Source organism: Chinchilla lanigera, unplaced genomic scaffold (assembly GCF_000276665.1).
Source record: "Chinchilla lanigera isolate Chin_1 unplaced genomic scaffold, ChiLan1.0 scaffold00037, whole genome shotgun sequence".
Lineage (NCBI taxonomy): Eukaryota > Metazoa > Chordata > Mammalia > Rodentia > Chinchillidae > Chinchilla > Chinchilla lanigera.
In genome coordinates this window covers 13,584,601-13,608,099 of record NW_004955438.1, presented here as the reverse complement: position 1 = coordinate 13,608,099, position 23,499 = coordinate 13,584,601, and the positions used below count along the sequence as shown (strand labels likewise).

Genomic DNA, 23,499 nt, shown 5'->3' with positions numbered 1-23,499 from the left:
CGTGTTGTCACTGGGATGGCCCTGCCTGCCCCAGGATCGGAACTCACCCTTCGCAAGGGCCCAGTGGCACCAGGTCCCCAGGACTGCAGCCCGGCCAGGTCTTCCAGGCAGATCCAGAATCTCAGAGAAGGGTGGTGTCTGCAACTGCCCAGACGTCCTTGTAGCGATGACCCGGAAGTGTTTTCAGTGATGACCCGGAAGTGTTTTCAGTGAGGCAGTAATCAGTCACAGTCTGCCCTCCTTGTCCCTGCCGCCTCTGTTCATCGTGTATACCTATGTAAGCCGTAGTCATACGCCAGGCAGGTGGAACCTTGGCTTCTCTGTTCATGGTAAAGCAGAGTTGTAATGGCCACGGGGTGAAGAGGCTGGAGCAGCATGTGCTCTCCACCTGGGGGGCACTGGGCCTTTTGCTCTGTGCTTGTCTGTGTCTTCTCACTTAGTCCTCACAGTGACCTTGGGAGCTGGGGTCTCCATCCTGTCCTGTGGAGTAGTGAACTGGACCCAGTCTCTACATCCAAAGCCTGTGACTTTCCTATTCTAGAACAGAATATTCTAGAAGAATATTCTAGGGAATATTCTAGAATGTAGGTTGGTAAACGAGCCCACAAGCCAGATCCTGCTGGACACCTATTTTGATACAGGCCACACACTGAGATGGTTCTTAACATTTTTTAATGGGGAGAAAAATTGAATGATATTTTCTGGTTGAGCAAAAGTTATGTGAAACTTAAACGTCAGCATCTATAAGTAAAGTTTTGTTGAATTAAAGCAAGTCTTCTGCAGTCTCATGTTGCCAGTAGCTGCCTCTCTGCTACCAGGGCAGAGCTGAGTAGCAAGCTGTGACAGACACTGGGCGGCTTGAAAAGCCTAGAATTGTCACTTTTGGCCTCTGGACAGAAAAAGTGCGCCACCTCTCTTAAAGCAAAGCCATCCAGGAGGAACAGAATGCATGCTGCATATGCAGTTTTACATTTTCTTATAGCCATGTTTAAAAAATCTTTACAAAATGAAATGAAAATTTTTTATGAACTGGGGGTCTTGCCACATTGCCCAGGCTGGCCGTGATGTCCTGCCTTAGCCTCCCACATAGCTCCTTGCATGTACAGGCACACGCCACCCCTCCTGGGTGAGGTTTCCTGTTCTGTCTTTCCTGTGTTGAGCCTTCAGCCTCTGCCGCATGTCTCAAGAGGAGTGTGCGTCAGCTTGGAGCCGCTGCACTGTCAGTGCTCGGCGGCCTCCGTGTTGGGCAGGTTATGGCTCTTTGAAGCTTTCCGAGTGTCCCGAGTGCAGATGATACTGAGATGACCAGCTGCGCACCCTTGACCTTTTCCTTCTTAGGCAAGCTAGGTGGGATTATGGAGTCACGTGGTGCCTGAGCTGCTGTTGGTCTGTGTTTCAGCTGCTCTCCCGCCTCAAGGGGAACTTGGAGGAGGAGAATCATCACCTCCTGAGCCAGATCCAGCTGCTGAACCAACAGAACCAAATGCTCCTAGAGCAGAACCTGGAGAACAAGGAGCAGTACCATGAGGAACAGAAGCAGTACATGTAAGGGGAGGGGCGGGGCGGGGGTCCTGGCCTGCCGTCCCTACCCCCATGGCAGACCAGCCAGCGGATCTTGAGGTCTTGGCTTCCCTTGCCCAGCTTGTGACTTTCAGGTCTACTCGGGTCCCCAGGGGAGGGGATGGACTGTGTCAGCAGTGTAGATTTCCCTGGAATGTTCTAGGTTTCTGGAGTGGTGGGGGTCAGTTTTTGTGGGCTTTGCCCAAGACACTCTTCAGCACCAGAAGCTTCTTTGGCTGTGAAAGTTCACTTCTGTATGTGATGCCAACCCCGAGAGATGCTGCTTCTCCCAGGGGGAGACTTCAAAACCGTGGGGAGTAGGTTGGCTGTGCCCTGCTTGTCCTCCCCTGGCCGGCGGTCAGGACGTGCAGACCTCAGCGCAGGCCCGGCAGCGCAGGAGCAGGGAGGGTGATAGGTGTGAGCAGCGTATCCTCCAGCCAGGCGTTGGGGAGCTGCAGAAGGGAGGGCGATGGGAGTCAGTGTCTGCGGCTGCCTGAGATGAGAGGGGGTGGGGTGTGTGGTACAGACATGCGTGGTAGGTGGTGTGGGTGCAGGGACTGTTCGGGGACTGGGAGACAAGGCCGGCAAGGGTGGTGCTTGGCTGTGGAGGACTTCCCCGCCCAGCTGAAAACCTCGGCATGCCTGAGAAAGGGATGTGAGCCTATGAAGCCTAGGAAGTTTCCAGAAGTGGAGGACAAGCGGAAGAACCCTGGTGCTGGAAGCCGAGTAATCCGAGCTGTAGAGTCTCCAGAATCCAGGGTGGTTTGACCACTCTGTGCCATGGTGGCGCTCCCGTCCTGCCCTGTCATGGGCAGGGAGTGCTGGCGTGAGTGGCGAGGGCGAGAAGAGACGTGCTTGTGGAGGATGCGGTCACTGAACCCCCGGCTGCTGTCCCCACTCCCTCTGATGTAACGATGTTCCCTCCCGGGCTGCCTGCGCCTACCTATTGAAAATGGTTTGTGTGTGAACCCACGCTATAATTTGGGGGTAGAAATGACAGTCGCTCGGAGCTGGCACTCTATAATCCATGAGATGGAATTGCCAGCAGGGCTGGGGCAGGTGCCGACTAGAAGGTGCAGGAGCCTGGTCCCAGGGGGATTACTGGGTGACGCTTTCGCATTAGAGAGCGTCTGCGTCAGGCCAGCGGGTTGGCACCCTTCCTAGAACTGCTCTGGGCCTGGCACGTGTGTGGGGCCAAACCCAGCCGTGAAAGCAGCACCACGGAGGCCAGGGAGCCTGCGAGAAGACTGCGGAGAGCACAGACGCTGAGTGGAGACCGGGAGGAGCCCCGCTGGTGGTCAGGGCTGTGCTGTGGCCCCTTTGCCCAGGGTGCGGCCTCACAGTGAGCTCTCGGGACAGCCTGCCGCTTAGCCTCAGTAGCTTCAAACACGAAGGAGCCCGAGCAGTGAGCTCTCCCCTGAGCCTTGTTTTCAAGAGAGCAAACCAGGGGTCTGAGCTGCCTGACCAACCACGAGGAAGGCTTCCAGAGTCAGACAGAAGCACCCCAGACTCCCTGGGGAGCAGAAGTGCCCTGAGACAGGCAGGGTTCAGGAGGGATCTGGTCCCTTGGCTTGAAAATCTGAACAGCTGTGTAACATTTAGAAATCAGGTCAGCTCCCCTAGCCTGAGTCCATTCCTGTGGGCAGCGATTGGCTGCACCACCCCGTCTGACCTCCCCAGACCAGCTTTGCCCCCCGTCTCTGCCTGGCCCTGGGGAGCTGCGGAGTTTGCTCCTCCTGAGGTGTTGGCAGCTGCCCATTGTGGAGTGGGCCCAGGCCTGGGGTTTGCCCTGGCTGACCAGCTGGATCCTTGGTGGTCTCTGGGTCACAGGGTTCCCCGGATCTGTGGCAGATGCTTCTGTTCATCCTGGGTCTGAATCCCAGGAAAGCACCAACTTCTGCTTCAGGTAGGGCTGATAGGCAGATTTGTTTTATTTAAAACTTGATTGATTGATTGATAGCTTTTCCCCTCCTCTGTTCACAGAGACAAATTAAACGCCTTAAGGAGACATAAGGAAAAACTGGAAGAGAAAATCATGGATCAGTACAAGTTCTATGATCCCGCTCCAAAGAAGTGAGTTGATCTAAGGTTCGAGGACTTAAAAGACGCCAGGCACAGCTGGCTTTTCCATGAGGAGAGGCAGCAGCTCCTGCCCGTTGCAGGCCCATCTGTACCACCTTGCTGTCCACCTGTGTGTCAGGCTTGTCCTGTCAGGTGGCAGATGTCAGCTGGCCTCGATGAGGGACAGACTTAGCTATGAGCCCTTTAAAAGGCAGCGTCGGTAGTCTCAGCCACTGAAGCGGGGGGGCGGGGTGGCCCTTGTCAGGTTTTTGTGTAAGATTTAGTACAGTCATGTCCCTGTGTTGTAAGTGTCGGGTGGAACAGCAGGCCTGCCCTGCAGTCCTCACACACACAGCCTCCAGGTGGCTCCGCAGTATCTGCTCTCCTGGGCAGCAGCCCCTGGAGATGTGAAGCCGATCCAGAGCCTCAGGAGCCCTCATCCAGCCTAGCCTTGAAGTTGGAATCACCCTGAGTCCCTCGGGGGTTCTCTGTTGAAATGGTGGAGCTGCTGTCCCAGGCATCCAGGCTTTTGCCTGACAGAAGTTTGCAGCTGAGGCGGGGAGTGGGGTGGCTTGCGTGGACAGGCAGGGTGGGGACCCTGGTGAGTTTGTGCTACCTGCAGGTTTGTCACTCACTCCTTACATACAGATGACCCCATTCAAACAGCCCACTCCCCTCTGCCCTCCGCCCCCTGGTCCAGCTTACTCAGTGCCGGGGAGGGGTCAGTGAACGCCAGCTTACTTCATTTACTAGCTTTAGCACAAAGTATTTTAGATGATGATCTTTGGACAGAAAAATCACCAACTATCTCAGCACAGCCACACTTCCTTCATATCACTCAGATAACAAGAGTTGAGGGCCAGAGATGTAGCCCAGCGGCACAGCGCCTGCCTGGCAAGTGGGAGGTCCTGAGTTTGATTTCTGGTACCCAAAGAAAAAAAAGAGTTGACTGATGTGAGGTTCGTGCCCCCCGAGCCCCAGGACTAGTGATCGAACCCAGGGTCTTCACACTGAGCATGTTCCTTTTTATGTTATATTCCCTTTCAGTGTATTTATTTTTAAAATTTTGAAACAGGGTCTCACTAGCTTGCCCCTGGGTATGACTTGAACTTTTTTTTTTTTTTTTTTGGTTTTGGTTTTTCTCCGGTACCAGGAACCGAACTCACGACGTTGCGCTTGTCAGGCAGGCGCTTTGCCGCTGAGCTAAATCCTCAGCCCCTGACTTGAACTTGTGATCCTTCTGCCGTGACCTCACAGCGTGCTAGGATTACAGTCCTGAGCCACTCCACCTGCCTAAAGTTCTCTTTTCTAGGGACACTAGTTGGGATTTACTGCACTATCACCCAGCCTGCACCTAAAGATGCGATTTTACTGCCTGAGCCCCAAAGATGATCATGACAATGTTCATGAATGTTACCATCCTTTTTTTTTTTAAATGTGCTGGGGACTGAACACCAGGCCCTCACACAAGCTAGGCCAGTGCATCAGCCCTGAGCCGCACCCCAGCTCAGCGCCGCTGTCCTGAATCCCAAGTTAATGGCGAAACTTCACGGGCTGATGATGAGAATCCCACGCACTTCAGAGAAGCCAGGGGCATGGAAGTGTTGGTTGTACCTTTTAAAAATCTCCTCCTAACTAGGAAGAACCACTGGATTGGAGCCAAAGCCTTAGTGAAATTCATCAAACCAAAGAAAGAGGGTTCCAGAGAACGATTAAAGTCAACCGCAGACAGCCCTTCCTGGCAGTCTGAGTCCGCAGACCCTGCCTCGCCGTCAGCCTCTCAGTCCCTCAGATCACAGCCGGAGAACCCCAGCAACCCCCCACTGGCCTCACATGGGGCCGAAGAGTGTGATGCTCACAACGGGCCTTTGGGGAAAGGTAGGCGCGGCCCAGCTGGCTGCGGTCGGGCTTGGGAAGTGGTGTGCGCATGCCGGTGTGTGACTGAGGGCTGTGTACCTTCTGCCTAGGTGTGTCATGTACCAGGTAGAAACTAGAAATCTGCGTTCCCGTTACGGGAGTGTTGTCCCATAGAACACTTTTGTTATCTTAGAACAAGAAGCAGGGTTCACTGCACAGACTGGTAGGTATCCAATACCCAGAGGTATATTTAAGCAGACCCCATAGAGACAAGCGACGAAGTGTGTGTGTTTTGGGGGGTCCCTCGGATGTGTCAGTGGTTTCCACTACTAAGCAGTTCTCAGTAGGGAGATCCCAGGAGCGTTTAACACACTCCTCCTGTACCCAGGAGCTTCAGGAGGTCCTGGGTCATTCTCATCTTTTATCCTCTGAAAGGCAGGTCAGGGTTTCTTCTCCAGCCACACCTGTCCTTGAGTTGCAGCAGCCATGGGACACAGTGTCTGTCTTCCTTCAGGATCGTCATTTGGAGTGTGCCAGGGGTTCTGAGATAAGAGCGGATTTCTGGTTCTGTGTCCTATATTTTATCGGTGCTCAGAGGCCAGATAATCTGTGCAGTTACTTTATAGTGCCAGAGGAAAATGACTGGCCATCAGTAGTGTAGTACTTTGCCACTAAGGAGTTTTACTAGATTCTGGTATAATAAAAGAGGTCTTCTAAAAGTCAGACAGGTTTTTATGCACGCACGTAAAAGGAAAATAGGAGCAAGGTGAGTTGCTTATGGCCGTGGCGGTGCCATCAGCTCCTTCCTGGCCTGTGGTGACTCTGGTAAGGCACTGCGGAAACCAGGCCCTGGTTTCAGATCTGTTAGATGTGGAAAACCTGGGCCTTGGACTCTAGTACACACAGGCTCCTGTCCACACTGAAAATTTCAGATATACATTTAAATGGTTTTAGGCTGTATACGCCAGGCCTGGACCCCGAGTGATTTAAATATTTGCAGAAGACACCAGAACTTTCTAGAGATCACGTTAGGGAACCTGGTGCTCCTGGACTGGTGGTTGAGCCCTGAGGACCAGTGACAAGTACCCCAAGTCAACAGGTGCACAAGCCTTTTGGGGTGACATTCACAAGTGCCTGTTTGTCACACGCACGCACATGGTTTGGGGACAGATGCTCGGTTGTCTGGGTGGGGTTGAGAGTGGTAAACAGCTCTATAAGTGAATAACACCTGGGGGGCCTGTTGTTCCTCATACCCGTGCTGGCTGTTGCTTGAGTGGTTTTTGTTTTTGTTTTTCTTTTTTAAGACAGGATTTTGCTATGCAGTTCAGGCTGGCCTTGAACTCATTTTGTAGCCCAGGCTGGCCTCAAACTTGCAGTGATGCTCCTGCCTCAGCCTCCCCAATGCTGGGATTACAGGTGTTTGCTACTGTGCACAACTGTTGCTTGATTTTTGGCATTTATCATCTCAACTGTATTATTCCCTGCATTTAATTAACTACCTATAATCCATCTAATTGAGTGGGAAATTTTTCAGACAGAAAATGCTTGCCTGATCCAAATAGTTGAACTGATCCATGAATGAGCAGGTCAGGAATAGTTACCGGGAGCGGCTACATGGCCTGGGCTCAGCTCCCTTTTAACTACTTTGCTGTATCTGTCCCATTTAATCTAACTGCCCTGTGAGGTAGGCACCATCCCCCTCCGCACATACACACACTTTCTTGTGTTTATATGGTACTGGGGCTTGAACTCCCAGGACCTTCGCACTGAGCTGCATCCCCAGCCCTTTCTCAGTTTTTTAAATTTTTAGAGAGGGCCACTGAGTCGCTGGATTGCCTAGGCTGGGCTTGAATTTGTGATCCTCTTGCCTCAGCCTCCCAGAGTGCTGAGATTACAAGCTCATCACCAGGCCCTGCTGCTGCCCAGTTTTAAAGCCAAGAAAGTTAGCTTCAACTGGGTTAAACACTTGGCTGCGGTAGTAAGAGGGATCTGAACACAGATCAGCTGAGCTTGTGCTGCCTGCAGTTGGAGCTGCTTTGATCCTGGAAGACTAAACAAATATGCTTCAGGGCTTCTGCTTACCACCTGTCCCTGAGCTGGCGAGAAGGGTCACCAACAGGCCCCCTTCATGGCGTAAATAATCCCTTATTCTGTGCTGGGGGCCATAGCCACCAGGTGGTGCTGTGGAGAAAGAAATGGAGATTCTGAAATCTGAACTCCCTTAGGGTGGTGGCCCACACCCCTAATGCCAGCTACTCAAGAGCCTGGAGCGAGATCAAAAATTCACTGCCACCCTGAGCAGCTTAGCAAGACACTGTCTCAAAGTAAAAATTAGAAAACAATAAAGCTTGCTCTTTGGGTTCATAGTACCACCACCACTACCAAAAAAAGAAAATCACGTAGGTTGGTTATTGCTGAGATAAGACATGTTCAGGAAGTTAGACCAGTTTCTGCTTTGTGAAAATTACGTATTTAAAAGGCCAGGAGTGGAGAAGAGCTAAAAGGAAATAGCGGCTGTTCTTGGCACTAAGGACTTGTGGGTATGCAAAAGGTATTGTATTATAATGTCTAGGCTCATCCTGCCAAAAGAGGTGAGTTTGGAGATGCAGAAGTGATTTATGAGTACTCCCCGGGGACCGTGCTGTGGCAGCAGGCCAGGAGCACGTCACGAAGGGTTTCTGAGGAATTTGGGGGGGAACAGGAGCGGTCTGGGCAGAGTGGTCAGGGACCCTGTCGCCAGCGTGGATGAGTAAGAGCAGCCGGCTCCTGATCTAACCAGCATTCTTATTTCATAATCTGACACGCTGAAGTTTAAAGTCGTGTAAGCCAATGGCTCCCGGGGTGGTGTATAATTCTCCTCGTGTGCTGAGTGGGTACATGGGTGGCTTTGGGTGCCACTTAATTAACTAAGTGGAGTCAGAATGTCCATGATTCACTGAGCCCCGACTGGGCTCCGCCTGTCCTGGGGTCGGACAGGATGCCGATTTCCTTAGTGCATCTTGCTACTTTAGATTCATTGGTGATTATCATTAATTTCCTTTTTTTTTTCTCCTTCCTCTTTTGGGTTATCCGGGTGATAACAATTTAGCAGCTCAGCACAAAAAGAGTCCCTTTTTGAGAAGCAAAAGCAAGGACAAAGACAAGTCTCCAACGGCCCACTCGACTCTGTCTAAACGCCTGCGGTTCTGGTCTTCCTCCGACACCCCGTCCTCTCCTAACGAGCCTGTCTCTTTCTCAGACATGGGAGGCTTCTAACCCCTTCCTTCCCCATGTGTCTGCATCATGTGTCCTCCATTTCTCAAATTCAGACAAAGTCAGTACCTAAAGCCACACGGCCGATAGCGGACCCTCCTCCTGACCCCAGTTCCAAATTAGCCAGCGTGGATTCTGAGTTCAAATAGAAGATGAGTTGTCACACTCTGGACCATTTCTTCAGCGCAGCACAGTTTTAGGGGACCCTCAGGACATACGAGCCTGTGTCCTCGGGCCAGGATGTCCATGCTCAGTAAGTCGCGTGACTGTGTGTCTCCGCCCCCCGCCCCTGCAGGCTTCTGTCGTGCCCGTGTGTCAAGCAGAAGTGGTCCGTGTCTCTGTGCTTCCTAAAACACATAGTCCGCCTCCTGTGAGGTTTTAAAGACTTACTCTTAAGCAGCTAAAGTTAAAATCACTGCCCTTCTGTGCCCGTCTTAGGACACTGAGTCGCCGGCATTGCTAGCGAGGCCCTTGTTAGAGGTGTCCTGTGTTTTGAAGGATTGACTGCTCTGTTGAAGTGTGGTGGCGCGATTGGATTGATTTTGTCCAGCCAGAGTCGAGCACAGAGTGAAGTTTTATGGCTGTGCTGTGCTCCTGTGACATCTTGGATGCTGAGATTAAAACAGCAGTGGACAGAAAGAACACTGGCACATAAATCACACCCAGAGCCGAGGAGAGGGCTGGCCAGAGGCCACCGCCCACTGGAGCCTTTCCTGTCTATCTCCGGCCACTCCCGTCCAGCCCTGGCTTTGCCCTGTCCTTATGCCACCTGCGTGGCTACTTACATGTTTCCCCTGAAGTTTCCAGTTTATCTGCAAAGGAAAGGTTACTAATGTCAGTACTTTGCTGTAAAAGGAAAGCAAGTGTCACCATAAAAACAAGTGACCATAAAAATAAACCCATAACTCTGAAAGTGTTGCAGTTGGCTGACGTCCTGCTGGCTCCATCTCATGACCCTCGCTTTGGGAGCGCTGGGGTGCCTGGGGCTTGGTCCCCGGAGCCCTGTCCTCCTTGCATGCCGTCCGAACTGCGCTGTGTGTCTGCATGCCGCTCATGCTGCCTGTTGCCCATTTCCACTTCCCCTCCGGATCCTCATTTCCTCCTCCCCCTGGGATGTCCTGTCCTGCTTCATTCCACCAGACTTGAATCTTGCTTCTCATCAAGGTTATCTTTCAAAATCCAAATTTCCCGGCCAGGCTTGGTGACCCATGTCCATACGTAATTCCAGCACTTGAGAGGCTGAGGCAGGAGGATTGTTGAGAGCTTGGGGCCAGCCTGAACTACCAAGTGAGACCCTATCTCAATAAAACAAAACATACCTGAATTTTCCCTTGATTTCAGACCATAGAATCTGGGATCTGAGCACAGTGAGCCCAGACTCTGGGAGGCCAAGACAGTGGATGGCCCGGTCTGTGGAGGAGCCGGAATCTCCCTGAAACTCATGCCCCCGGGGGCACATGCAGCTTGATGTTGTGTGAACTGCCCTGTCATCTGTTAGGAGGTGCAACACATTCTAACTTAGTGTTTGAAGTACCCGTCGTCTCTCCCACTTGCTTTCCTTTAATAATTTTTTTATATAATTGTTTGTAATTTTGACAAGACTACGTATTCTTGGCAGAAAAATGAACACTGCCAAAAAGCCTAGGATATGAGGTAACAGTGTCCCCTTGTGGTCCATCTCACCGTGCGGAGATCGGGGCTTCTCTTTTTAGAAGATTGAAAACAATTGAGAGGTTGGCAGTAGACTTCTTTCCAGAACCCAAGGGGGCTTCCTTCATTACTTGGGGCGCAGGTTTGGCTCAGTCCTAAGCAGAGCTGTCTGGACCTTTGGGGCGGGGGCGGGGACGGGAGCAGGGTCCGGTGGTGGAGGACGTGTGCCCTGCGGCCCTGGGTTGGACTCTGCCAGCAAGGGGTTTATCATGAGCTCTCCATGGTCTAACCCACCCTGGAGCCACAGTGGCCTCATGGGGTTGAACCAGGCTGAGGCCCCTGTTTACACTGGGGCAGCAGGGACGGTGCCCGGCTTCGGTGGTCTGTGTGCCTGCTACGCCTGCTTCAGGCCTCGTGTGCTCACCCCACCTCTGCACAGCTTTTGCAGCCTCCTTTTTCAGTGTCCTCTTCTGCCCCAGGCCCTGGGGACCTAAAACCAAAGCGAGGGTCCCCACATGGAAGCAGCCTGGACCACATGGAGGCCTCTGCTGACCCAGCCATAAAGCCTTGGCCCTCAGAGCTGGGCTCCCGGACCTGTTCAGCCTCAGCGATCACAGCACCCACCTCCAGCTCCACCCCTGTCCCCCGGCACCCAGGTCGCACCAAAGGTGAGTGGGCCCCTCTGGAGGGGGGACTCAAGCCTGGATCCTTCCTAAAGACCCCAGTTCAGAGGCAGGCGGGTGCCATGAGATAGGAGCAAAGGAGCCACACCATGATGGCCCTGTGGGTCACAGATGCAGCTTCAAACCTCAGCTCTGCTCGCCACCCAGGGACTTTGGACAAGTCAGCCACCAGGAGGCCCGAGCGTCATGGCGAAAGCTTAGAACCTCCCCTCCCCGCAGCAGAGGGACATTGGTGGCCCCAGGTGGCCTTAGAAGAAGTCTGAAGTGGGATTGAGCACCAGGGTGTGGGCTAAAACCAGGGGACTGCCCTTGTCCCCTCACGCTAGGAATCTAGAGGAGGTTTCCCCAGAGAGGGTATCGAGCCTGGAAGTCCATCGACACAGCCGAGGCCCAGTGTCCCACGCTGAGAACATGGTTAGGGAGGGATTACTGGCTCCCAGCACATCCGGGGCTGTGCATATTCACATCTTCAGACGCGAGAGTAAAACACTGAGTAATCTCATTAGCTGGAGACATTCACAGTGGTGTAACTCAGTCAGCATTTGCCAGGGGAGGCCTGTGCAACCCCAGTGAGAGCAAAACCAAAGCCAGAGGCACCTGGAGTAAACCGGAATTCGCGAAGCACAGAGATGCCAGCATCAGCAGAGTCAGAGATAAGAGAAACTACTGTACCTGTGAAACAAGAGCAGGGTGGGGGTGTGCACCTGGACATGTAGATGTGAGTCGGGAAAGAGAGTGCTTAAATGGGAAGAGATGCTGTACAATTTGAGAGGCGAAAGAAACAGCTAAAGAAGTTGAAGGTGACTGCCTCTGCCTCTGCCCCGTCCCGCTTCTGGGTGTTGGGTGTCTGGAGGAAGGAGGTTATTTTCCTGGTAAAGGCACCCGCTGAGCTCTGCAAGGCTTGGATATGCACAGTGTTGGTCCATCGGTTAAAAACAAAAGGCGTCACGGACCAGGGCCCTGCACTCAGGGGACCCTCACATTCTGAATGCTTGTTGTCAGAGACCCGCCTGTCTGTGGCGGGGAGTTGGGGGGGCTTCCTGGGTCTGTGTCTGGTTAGAAGCTCCGGGTGCAGGGCTGTCCGGAGAGTTGGTGTCATGTCTCCCCTCAGGTGTCATCGCTTCCTCACACCTGGTCTCTAGGTCAGAACAACTTTCATCTTCGGGTCCCCATCCTCGCATAGGGGAAATGGGACATAAAGTTCAACTGAGCGGGAGTGAGGGTGCGGGTGTTTCTCCTCTTCCAAGCTGGGAAATAAAGGGAGAACGGAAAGAGCAGGTCCCCAAGGCACTGTCCGGGCTGCCCTCCGTCTCCCTGAGAGCTGGATGTTGCCACCCCTCGGGCTGCCCAAGGTCACTGCCGGCTGGGCAGCACAGGCAGGGTCGCCCGAGAGTGGTACCGGTGTTAGAACTGACTCATCACTGTTCCCTGCAGGCTACAGTTCGGACGACAACCTCTGCGAGCCGCCCCTGGAGCTCGAGGGCGCCCAGCGCAGGCAGCACGGTGCGTGGCCTCGAGGGTGTTCCTTAGGCTTGGGTCCCAGGGCAGGTTTCTGTCCATGGCACTTTCCCAGGTCTCCCCTGGCTCCCCCTTCTGTCCTGTCCGGAGGCCTGAGCGCTTACTCCTGCTCGCACCCCACCAGTGCCTCCCGAGCAGCCCGGTTTTGGAAGCTGTGACGCCCCTGCTCTAACATGCCCCTCATGCAGGGAACATCACTATCCGGGAGGCCTCTCGTTGTCCCCTCGGGTTCTAGCTGCTCCTGGTAGCTCTGGGTTGTAGTACGTCTTAGCAGATGTCAGAATAAGCATATGTCGTTTGAATTAAGATCCTGTAAAGTTCTGCAGAAGAGGAAACTAAATGACTCCAGGCTCCTCAAAGCTTCCAGGTTGCTTTGGGTTAGACTGTCCTCCTTCCTGCGCCGTCCCAGCCCTTTCTTCTCCCTCCTCCTCCTCCTCTTTCTCCCCGTCCCCTTCCGTCTCCTCCTCCTCCTCCTTCTCTGCGCCAGGGGTTGAACCCACTTCCTCACACATGCTTGGCACACGCTCTACAGAGCTGTCCTTCAGCCTTCAGTTTTTGAAAAGCAACCCTAGAAGGCTAGGAAAATAATCCTTAAATCGTTTGTTTTTTACACTGGGTGCAGTGTACGTCAGAGGTGCTGGCAGTGAGCATGGGAGCTAGTGCGATCTCCCGCCCTCTCTGCTGCGTCCGAAGTGTGACGATGTTGCACGAAAGTTAGACATTTATTTCTTTGAGTAAACACAGGCTCTGCAGTGAGACCATTGCCCCAGGGGGCCCTTCTGTCTCACCCCAAGTAGAGGACACACGACAGGAGGAAGCCACCTTGTTCGCTCAGTACATCTCAGTGCGTGGCCGTGGACTTTCCCAAAGTGTCTGCCTCCACAGCCTGTCTTGTCACGAGAGGGAAGGAAAGGGATCTGCAGTGCGGTGCTGTTTGGGGGCCGTTGATTTGTATCACCGTTTCCTTGTAGTGACACTTACTGCCTTTTTCCAGAGAGATGTGCATTTGTTCATTTCAGATTTTCCGTCTCAGAGAGGGGACTCACTGCTGTTCTGCTGTCCCTGAGCACCAAGTCTTTTCTGGCTCATCCCCAAGCACCGTTTGTGTAGTCTTTTCCAGATGCCTGCCGTTTGCAGAGCCCGTCAGCACTTGGGAACTGGGTGCCCTATAGACCTGGGAACCTGAGCAGCTGCTCCCTGGGAGCCCCACACACAGGCCGTCTAGTGTTTCTGCCAGCTCCCTGGCAGGTCCACCTGGCACCTGCTTGGGCTGGGGCTTGCGGGATGACTAAAATACTGTTCCTGGCCCCTAGGGGCTCAGAGCCCAGCAGGATAGCTGTTTTCTCACGAGACACTGACTGGGGCAGGCTGCTGGAGGAGGGAACACCAGGTCTGTGGGCCTTTGCAGCGGGTGGCGCCTGCTTCCTAGGGTCTGCAGCAGCGCAGTGCCGAGCAGACGCACTCTGGCAGCACTCACAGCAGCCAGGAGGGCTGTGTACCCTCCATACTTGTTATGGAGAGCTCAGGGAGTTTATATTTGTAATCCCATGGAAAAGTTACTGCAGTTTTCTAGCGAGTTAATTCCAATCTTCCACTTCCAGTGCAACCCATGGCGAGAATAAAGCACTAAGGCATATTTGTAGTTAAGGGGAGCCAAGGGGTCCTAAGTCCAGCCACAATGATGGCCATCCAGAACAAAGGCCTCCACCCAGGGCCAAACCCCGGGTTTTATTAATTTGTGAAGAAGGGAGTGGCTTGAGGGTGAGTGACCGTGAGAATCATGGGAAGTGAGTGCCGTGAGCTGGGCTAGGCAGGAGGCCTGAAATCACCTGTGCAGTATGAGGAGGACATGCAGAACGAGTCATCTGCATAACACAGCTGAGATAGTATCTGCTGTTCTGGGGTCTGTTCAGCTCCCATGTGTAATCTTTCAAGCCCCAGAGTCATAGCCTCTATCTCAAGGCTCCATCCCACCCACAGTGTAGAGCACTGGCTCTTATCCCGCCTTGTCCGGGCTCACACGGGGGAACAGTGTGTCCGGGAAACACTGCCTGTTGTCTTCAAAGACTGCACATCAGCACCTCGGCTGGACTGATAAGCACTGCTTAAAGCCAGTTGAAGGGGTAAGGAGAAGTCTTAGCCAGCTCTGTACCTATCAGTACATGGAAATAGGGTCAGCCTCAGCCAAGATGGAGACAGTTGCTCCTCCTTCAAGGACGGTCGCCCAGGTTCACTCTTGTCAAGGAAGCCTCGAGTTTTCCCTTTGGAACAGATCTAAATTGGAGGCAAATCACGCAGAGGAGCTGATGAATGGCAAACAACCAGGAGAAGCATTTGCTTTTCGTCCCAGGGTCCCAGCACCCCTCCCTGTGGTTAACCAGCAGGGGTGCTGCCCCACGCACAGGCACATGTTTGGACATGTGTACATATGTGCACATGTATAGAACAGCACTTCACCCCTCTCTTGGAAGGGGCTGGTCACGTGTGTTCTGGAAAGCTCTGTGCAGTAATCTGGGTGCCCTCCACCTTGACCCTTGGTCTGCCCAGAGCAGTCCTTTGTCTGCTTTCTGTGCTGGGTTTGGGGAGATCTCCTTCGTTGCTGAATACCTAGTGGAAACTGACAGCCAAAGCTGCTGGTCGTCCGCAGCCTGCTGTCGGGAGCATCAGGAGGTTGGCAGTTCTTCCTTCCTGAGGGTGCTGACCCTCGCCCAGGCGTTGAGTTGCCTTGGTTACATGCTTTTCTCAGATGAGACGGTTTCCCCTGGGATCTGCATGGTCCACCGCCTCTTTCGTTAAAGGTCGCCCTTTCCTTTCAGTGTCTCGGCCGAGCAGCTTGGAGAGCAGCAGAAACACATCCAGCAACAGCTCGCCTCTGAGCCTCAAAGGTAGGGCTGCCCCACTGAGTCCTTTAAATGGTTCTTTGGATGCTTGGCTCTGGGCTCGTGTTACTCCTAAGAGAGCACAAGCTGTGGTTAACAAGACCTCCGGAGGCCTCAGGATGCACTCGTGGGCCACACAGTGTGACTTCAAGCGCACATTGGGCGTTGGAAGGGATTTGGTTTCCGATCATTTCTGCCCCCTGCTCTGAGGACGTGGGCAAGTCACAGGCCTACGCGGGCTGCCTCATCCTGGCCCGGGGATGGGATCAGCTGTGTCTTTCCAGTGTGGTCAGAGAACAAGTATGGATGACTTTGATTCTTTTAAATGTTGGAAAGTTGGTTTTTGGTTTCGGCTGAGCTCAGTCTCCATGAATGAGCCCTGTGTATTTGGAAGAACATGTGTGTTGCCATGTGCCCTCTTTCCCAGGCACTGTAAACTTTTTTGTGGGGGGTACCAGGAATCAAACTCAGGACCTTGTGCTTGCCAGGCAGGTGCTGTGCCATTGAGCTATACCCCAGGCCCCATAAACTCTTACAGAGATTTTTTTCTTAGTTTCAGACATGGCCCCTGGAAGAACACCTAGCACAGTGGTGGCAGACCTGTGGCACCCATGCCACAGCAGGCTGTTTGTATCATTGAAAGCTCTAAAAGGTTTGCCATCAACTAACCTAGTGTATAGTAGGTGCTAATTAAACTTTCAATAAATGGTTGAGGGCTAGTGAATGTGATAGCTACTAATAATTTAAACTTTAGTGCTCACTCCAGCAGCACAGGCACTAAAGTTTGAATGATACAGAGGAGATTCGTGTGGTCCTGGTGCAAGGAAGACACACAGATAAATAAAGCCATCCGTATTTTTCACAGGTTGAACTCCAGTGTACAATTTGCACCTCAGTACAAACACTTTTCACGTCCAGATTTTATATTTTGTGACCCAAGAGAACTGTTAGTAGTCCAAGGAGATAGAAGTTCTTTCTAAAACTTTCTTATGTTTAAATTTCATCTCGTGTTATTTCACTTTTAAAGGCCAAGGTAAAGTGCCGAAAGGGTCCCAGAAAGCCCCTGAGGACCCAGAACTGAAGCCGGCGGGTGTCAGCCCTGGCTTTGGGGCAGGGTTTTCTGGAGCCTGGGTGTTGAGTGAGCCAGAGGCAGCACAAGGCCCGCTTGTGGCAGGAGAGGGAGCTGGGACTGACATGGGTGTGCCCATCTCTGCCTAGGTTCCTCCGACCAGCTCCACGGCTGCTCCGAGGGCTTCAGCAGTGAAGACCTGATCCCTAGCAGGGACCCCAACACCCTGGGACGCAGCGCCCTCAGCCGCCATGAATACCTCCCGCCTCGGAATGGGCCTGTGCCCCAGGAGGCTGCCCCGAAGAGAGGCTCGGCCACAGCCCACCCTGGGGTGCGGCCCTGCTCGGCCTCCCCCAGCAGCGAGATGGTGACCTTGGAGGAGTTCCTGGAGGAGAGTAACCGCAGCTCCCCAGCCCATGTAAGTGGCTGGGCATGGAAGGGTGCCGCGGGCCTCTTGTCTTCTGGCTCAAGACTGGAGTCAGAAAGGGATGGGGCGGTGTGGGGAGGCCTTGGTGCAGGGCTGGCGTGGCTGTGGCAGGGTATCAAAACCCATGGGCGGGCAAGTCACCACCAGCCCCCAAACCACGGGGGCTACACTGTGAACTGGCAAAAGTGATGCCCACACCAAGGGAAGGGTGAGACCGGAAGTCCACTTACAGGGCAGGGTCTCACACCAGGTCTGGTGGCAGAGCTCCGACTGCCTCGTGCCCTGTGGCTTCTCCAGCAAGGGCTGGCAAACTTGGAAGCGCCTTTGGAGGGCCGCGAGGCAAATGTTTTAGACTTTCTGGATGCTGTAGTTCTGTTGCAGCTACTCAACTCCACCACTGTAGAGAAAGCAGATATTGCCCACATGTAAGTAAGTGGGCTGGCAGCTGTCCAGTAAAACTTGTGTCATGGACACCGACATTTGAATTTCATGTCATGAAATAACTATTCATCTTTTTCTTTTTTTTTGTCTAAATGGTATGTATGCTGGGTGCTGTGTGTTCTGGGCAAGGTCTCCATCACTGAGCTACACTGTTGTGTTGTGTTGTGTTGTGTTGTGATGTGATGTGATAACAGGGTCTCACTGTGTTTTGTGATGGTCCTGGATTCACTGTGTAGCCCAGGATGGCCTCAGACTCACGGTGATCCTCTTGCTTCCACCTCTTGAGTGCTGGGTTTACAGGAATGTACCACCACACGCAGTTTGACACTACTTTTTGTTGAGCAATTTGGGAATAAAAAAAACCTCTTAGTTCACAGGCTGTAGAACAGGCGGCAAGCCGGGCCCAGCCTCCGGTGCTGACCTCCACTTTGCGCCCCGCACCCCCTTGTCCACCCATGGACAGACCCTCCTTGCCACCTTTGTGCAGCTCAGTGTCACCTTTTGTGCTGCCTCTGCGTCTGAACACACTGTGTCTGAATTCAGTAAGATGAGCTGTTGGGGTACTGAGTGAATGGAGTACACTGTCTTCACAGTGTTTGAACGACAGTGACAAATTTGAATACTTCCCTCTTTCCATCTCACTCTCCTTAAGTAAACACAGCTGGACTTTATCTGGTCATATAGTAAACTATTACCTGTGCAAACAGGGCATGGTGGTATAGAGACTGTAAGATGGCTGCTGAGTAGACGTTTATCGAACATCTGCTCTGTACAGGCGGTGTGCATGGTGCCTGCTATGGAAAGACAAAGCAGACCAGTGCATCAGCAGGGTGGCATTGCCTGTAAAACCTCATAGTTGCCACGGAAAGGAAACATACAGAAAGGTTGGGGTCTTGGTTACTTTCTTCTCATTGCTGAGACAAAATACCTTAAGGAAGAAAAGGTTTATTTAGCTCACAGTTTGTGGAGGTATCGGTCTGTAATCAGCTGGCTGCAAGGCAGGGGGGCATGACAGAAGGGCAGCAGTTTGTGGCAGCAGAAGACAGCAAAAGCAGAGTAAGAAAGGACAGAAAGCAAGCCTCTTTTCCTCACTTATATTGTATGCCAGCTATCTGCCCACGCCATCTCCGTGACCTCCTCTGTCTTCCACAAGCTCAGGATGTGTAGGAAAGTGAGGACCCTGGCCCCCCGCTGAGTCACTTAGTTAAGCTTCTAAACTTCTCAATTCCGAGGTTGACACAATGTATCAACCATTACGTGGTCCTTGTCCCCCCTTCACTCCTTAGGATTTTGGTCCTCACTAGCCTCATGCATCTGACACACCCTCCTGTCCTCCACAAGCAGGCTCCTGAGGCAGACAACACCTCTCAACCCAGGGAGGTGACAGCAGGGCCCCCACATGTCCCTGTCCCCGAGTGTTAGTGATGCTGGGACTCCCACGGTGGCCAGAGAAGGTGGTCACCTGCAGCTGTCAGAGACTTGAGAGTATGCTGACCCAAATGCTGCACGGTCTCACTTGTCTGTAGAAACCAAAACATTTGGTGTCATAGGAGGAGTGAGTAGACCAACTAATGACCAGGAAGGGGAATGGGAGGAGAACAGCAGCTAGACAGGAGTAGGTTCTGGTGTCCCACAGCACAGAAGGGTGATGAGACTACAAGTGTGACATTTTTCATGAAGAGCTGGACGACGTGAAGGCTCCAAACAAAGAAATAAGTAATATACAAGGAGACAGAGATGCTAGTTAACCTGCTTTGAGCATTACACGTTGTATACACATACTGAATTATCCCCCTGTGCCCTGTAAGTATGTGCAATTCTTACGAGTGAATTAAAAAGAAAAAAGTGTGCAGAGAGATGCTGCTCAGTGTAGAAAGCGGCCCTCGATAGAAACACAGCCCTGGCTTTAACCCCAGGTGTTGCTCTAGATTCCTGGCCCACTTAACCCATAGGACCTAAGTTTGCGGCGTCACAGGTGGTTTTATACAGCCTTTGCAGCGCCCTGCCAGGCTGCTTTGAGGATGAAGCGAGTGCTTTGCCACGAGCACTCACAGCTGCTACCACAGTTCCTGGCCCCGCGGGTGATTCACAGTGCCTGTCGGGATACCCCTGGGGTCTACGGTAACACAGCAGAGTGCAACGCTGTCCGGCCTGTGTCGGATAGGTTCATGAGGCAGACTGTCGGCAGGTTCAGACGGCTCCACGGTGACACCCCAGCAGGTCACAGCAGGCCAAGGTCTGACTCCGTCAGTGGGCGGCCTCTGACCTCACGTCCTGCCTGCGTGCTCTCCCCCCCTCCCTCCCTCTGTGCCCATCAGAGGAGGAGGCGCTTTGCTTGGCCTCTCCTCTGCTACGCTGGGAGACTGAGTGGAGTCAGACACTTTGGCTTCTAGGGTGGTGGCAAAGGACACCTGCCCCTTGGGCAGGGGAGGCCTGAGGCAGCAGCCTGATGGGACCAGTCTGTCGCCTGGACTGTCCTGGTACACTTTTCTTCCTGTGCCGCCCCCCTGGCCCACTGCCTCTCTGGCTCCTGGCCACACCCCTCCCTCAGAGCATGAGAAAGGTCAGGGTGGCAGGAAGGATTCTGACTTGCCAGGCACAGGTCTGTCCCGGTCTCATGACAGTGCTGAGCCTGGGGAGTCCAGGTCACAGCAATAGCTTTCTAGCTGCTGCTCCACGTGGTGGGAAAAAGAGAAACAGATTGAAACAGTTGTGGTCAAGCCCTTCTCTCTCTGGGTCTGTTTCCTTATTTGTGAAGGTGGCAGGCTGTGTGGATGGCGGTCTCCTGGGGTTGTTTTCCCTGGCCATCCTGGTGGGGCCTTGCCCTGGAGACCTGGACAGGAGCGGGGCAGGAGACTTCAGTCCTGGCTGTAGGGGCCCCTGTGCACCCTGGTGGGGAGGCGCCCAGGACCTGCAGGCCCTCACTTCCCACTGCCTGTGCCTCCTCTCTTCTCTACAGGACACTCCCAGCTGCTGCCGGGATGACCTGCTCGGTGACTACTTCCGAAAGGCCAACGACCCCCCGGCCATTGGAGGCCCACCAGGCCCTCCTGCCAGGAAAGAGGGAGCCAAGATGCCCACCAGCTTTGTGGCCCCCACCATCAAGATGGCCATCAACACCTCCGAGGGGAGGCAGCTAAAGCCTGGGCATTATGTGAAGCCGAACTTCAGGCCTGCTGAAGCAGAGGTCCCAGCAGGAGCCTCCCCGAGACAGGTCCAACCTCCCCAGAGCCTGTCTCTGGGCAGAGCCCGGCAAGCCACAATGTCCCCCGCTTCCCATGCCCCTGCCGGCCGGAGTGCGTCCCTGAGCCGCGCCTACAGCCTGGCCTCTGCCGACCTTCTCCGGGCCAGTGGGCCAGAGGCCTGTAGACAAGAATCCCCTCAGAAACTGGGGGATCCTGAGGCCTCGGGGGCCAGAGAGACAGGCAGCCGCAGCCTGCAGAGCCCTGCACCTCCCAGCTCCCACAGCCTGGGACGGGAGCGGACCCTACAGGCAGGCAAGGCTGATGGCTCCTGCCAAGGTCCAGGGCCCCGCAGCCGGCCATCAGACACCAGACGCTTCTCACTGGCTCCCCCAAAGGAGGAGAGGCTGGCACCCCTGCAGCAGTCCGCCACGGTCCCAGCCATTGCCACCACTGCAGGCGGCAGCGGCAGCAGCTCCCAGCTCCAGCACTTCCCACCTGCTGCAGCCGCAGCCTCCAGGACCAAGCCCAAAACGCCTCCACACTCAGGGGAGGTAGCCACCATTGCCCCTGTCCGCTCAGGGCTCAGCCTCTCAGAGGGAGACAAGAACCTGGGACAGGGCCACACCGAGGGGCTCCTGGCTAAGAGCCCTGGCAGGTCACCTGACTTGGCTCCCCATGCCAGCCGGGGCCCCGAGGATTTCAGCCGTGGAGGCAGCTCAAAGAGCACCCCAGCATCCCCGGAGCCAGGCGGGGACCAGCAGACAGTGTGGTATGAGTACGGCTGTGTGTGACTGTCTCGTGGATCAGCAGCTCCTGAACCTTAAACTACTGACAGCTTCTGATCCCGATGGCCTTTCCTCCTGTTTGTCGGTGGTGCCGGGAAAGGGTTTAGAGTGGACAAAGCGTTCCCACACACCTGTCCTGTTTGTCTTGTAGATGGAAACACTGTGCCAAGTCCTGAGAGGAACTCGCTCCCAGGTGTGTGTCGCATCTTCTGTGTCTACAGCTTCTAGCAGCTGGTATCTTTTGAACAAATCCGCTTAGCATGGGGACCGCTTAGAATGCAATGATAAAACCCTCTTACCCCAAAGCAGACACTATTTGAGTGGGCCCTGGTAGAACACTCATTTGCAACCTGTTGACCTCCATTAAGACATACATGTGGGTACACACACACCAGGCTCACAGGGTGGGTTCACCTGGTGGCTCTGGAAACCCCACTCCCTCCTGAAAGCCATTAGATCTCAAGGGAAGCCCAGCCTTGCCAAACTACCAAACTCCGGAGGGCCGTGGGCAGAGCTCATCGTGAGCTGACTGTTAAAAACCTAGGAGTATTACCATCCTGTCCCTGGGGTCCAAACTCCCCAAGGTGCCTTCAAGGCCCATTGTGGGTGGCCTTGGGCACTCACCTCCCTCCTAGCTGGCTCCTGGCCTCTGCATGGTGGCCTCTGGGGTCCTCCATAGCCTTCTCTGTGTCACTTTTCTACAAACACTGGATCTGCCAGGCCTGGGGCGTGAGGTGGAGTGATGCCCCAACCCCGGGCCGGCGAGTGTGGCGCACACAGGGGAGGCCTGTGCATAGCAAGGCGCACACTTGGCTTGTGACGTGGCTTAGCGCCCAGCTTCCCCTGTCCCAGATGGGATGTTGATTTATTTCTGAATAGCTCTGGAGTAGAAACCAAATTTCTTTTTAATATATTACTTATGTATGTATACACTGGTAAAATATATATACCTGGGGGTCTATTTATGTTCCAGTTTAGAGTCATTGTTTTCTGTCAGGAATCTTACCTGCTGCTCAGTGTATTTGGTCAGATCCCTGACACATTTAGTTTCCTATCATAAAGGTGCTTTCCCTGGGGTGGACTAAACCTATTGACTTTTTCTTAAAAGATTATTTTTCCCTTTGGATTTAATGGGCTGAGGAAGAAATGAGACTTGAATGTTAACAAGATCCATTGTAGGAGTATTTGGGGTTGTGTGTTAAATAGCCATTTGTTCTGGAACACAAGGGCAGGGTTGTAATAAAACAGAACGGAATAGAAGTGAGTCCTGGCTTTCCTCACTGTACATTATTGGCAGCATTGAACAGGCTGCAGAGAGCTCAGGCTCCCTGCTTGGGCACCCGGGTCTCCTCCTCGGCCTTGGAGTCCTTGGCTGGCTTTGCCAGTGGGTACCTGGAGCTGCCCCACAACTGACCATGACAAACGTGAGGAGCAAAATTTCCTATACAAATCCCCACCTCCACCCTGTCCACTCCATGTTGGGTTTAAGTCGGCATAAACCAAATCTGTCCCCCTCACTCCCACACTGGGAATTGAACCCAGGGCTTCGCACATTCATGGCAAGCCAGGCAAGGGCTCTGCCACTGAGCTACGCCCCCAGCCCAACTGAAACCCTTTAGAACATGGAGTTTGCCTCCTGTTGGGACAGCTCGGCTTGATTTTCCAAAGGTTCCTCAAGACCTTGGGGCCCTCCGGCAAGAGAGCTTCTGCTGAAGTGCCCAGTGGGCCACATGTCACCAATCCAAGGCAGTTTTACCCATTGTGGCACTCGCCAGTGTGTTCACCCTAAATGACCTTCCTTTTTGGAAGCACGCTCCCTGGGCCTCCACAGTAGCCACACCCAGCCTCTGAAAGCTTCACCTGGAGACACACCCAGCCCTCTCAGCAACCCTCTCCTCCTGGACAAGCTTGTGCACATGGACACCTCTAATTACTGACTTCCCAGAAGGCTCCAAACCACCAGCCCCAGCCTCTCTGCAGCTGCACATCTGTGTGTGTGTCCACCTTGGATGTCCCACAGTTACCTCCAACTCCAAATGTCCAACACCCTCCCAAAGTTGGGCCCCCATCACCCTTACCACCCCTACGCTGATACTGTGGACATTTGACATCTCCCTCTGTCTTCCCGGTGC

The 23,499-nt window shown here is 53.7% G+C and overlaps 1 protein-coding gene across 1 annotated transcript in view; it reads left to right on the top strand.

Moving 5' to 3' along the window:
• Positions 1 to 22,631, top strand: part of Ccdc88c (coiled-coil domain containing 88C) — a gene marked incomplete at its 5' end in the record, with an annotated part of 122,702 nt that extends 100,071 nt beyond the window's left edge. Inside the window, 8 exon segments of the mRNA XM_005390438.2 lie at positions 1,400 to 1,545; positions 3,544 to 3,633; positions 5,261 to 5,499; positions 10,860 to 11,048; positions 12,498 to 12,566; positions 15,398 to 15,466; positions 16,679 to 16,947; positions 20,357 to 22,631. Of these exon segments, the coding sequence (XP_005390495.1) occupies positions 1,400 to 1,545; positions 3,544 to 3,633; positions 5,261 to 5,499; positions 10,860 to 11,048; positions 12,498 to 12,566; positions 15,398 to 15,466; positions 16,679 to 16,947; positions 20,357 to 21,373 (2,088 nt within the window). The 3' untranslated portion in view covers positions 21,374 to 22,631.
• Positions 22,632 to 23,499: the final 868 nt, after the last annotated feature.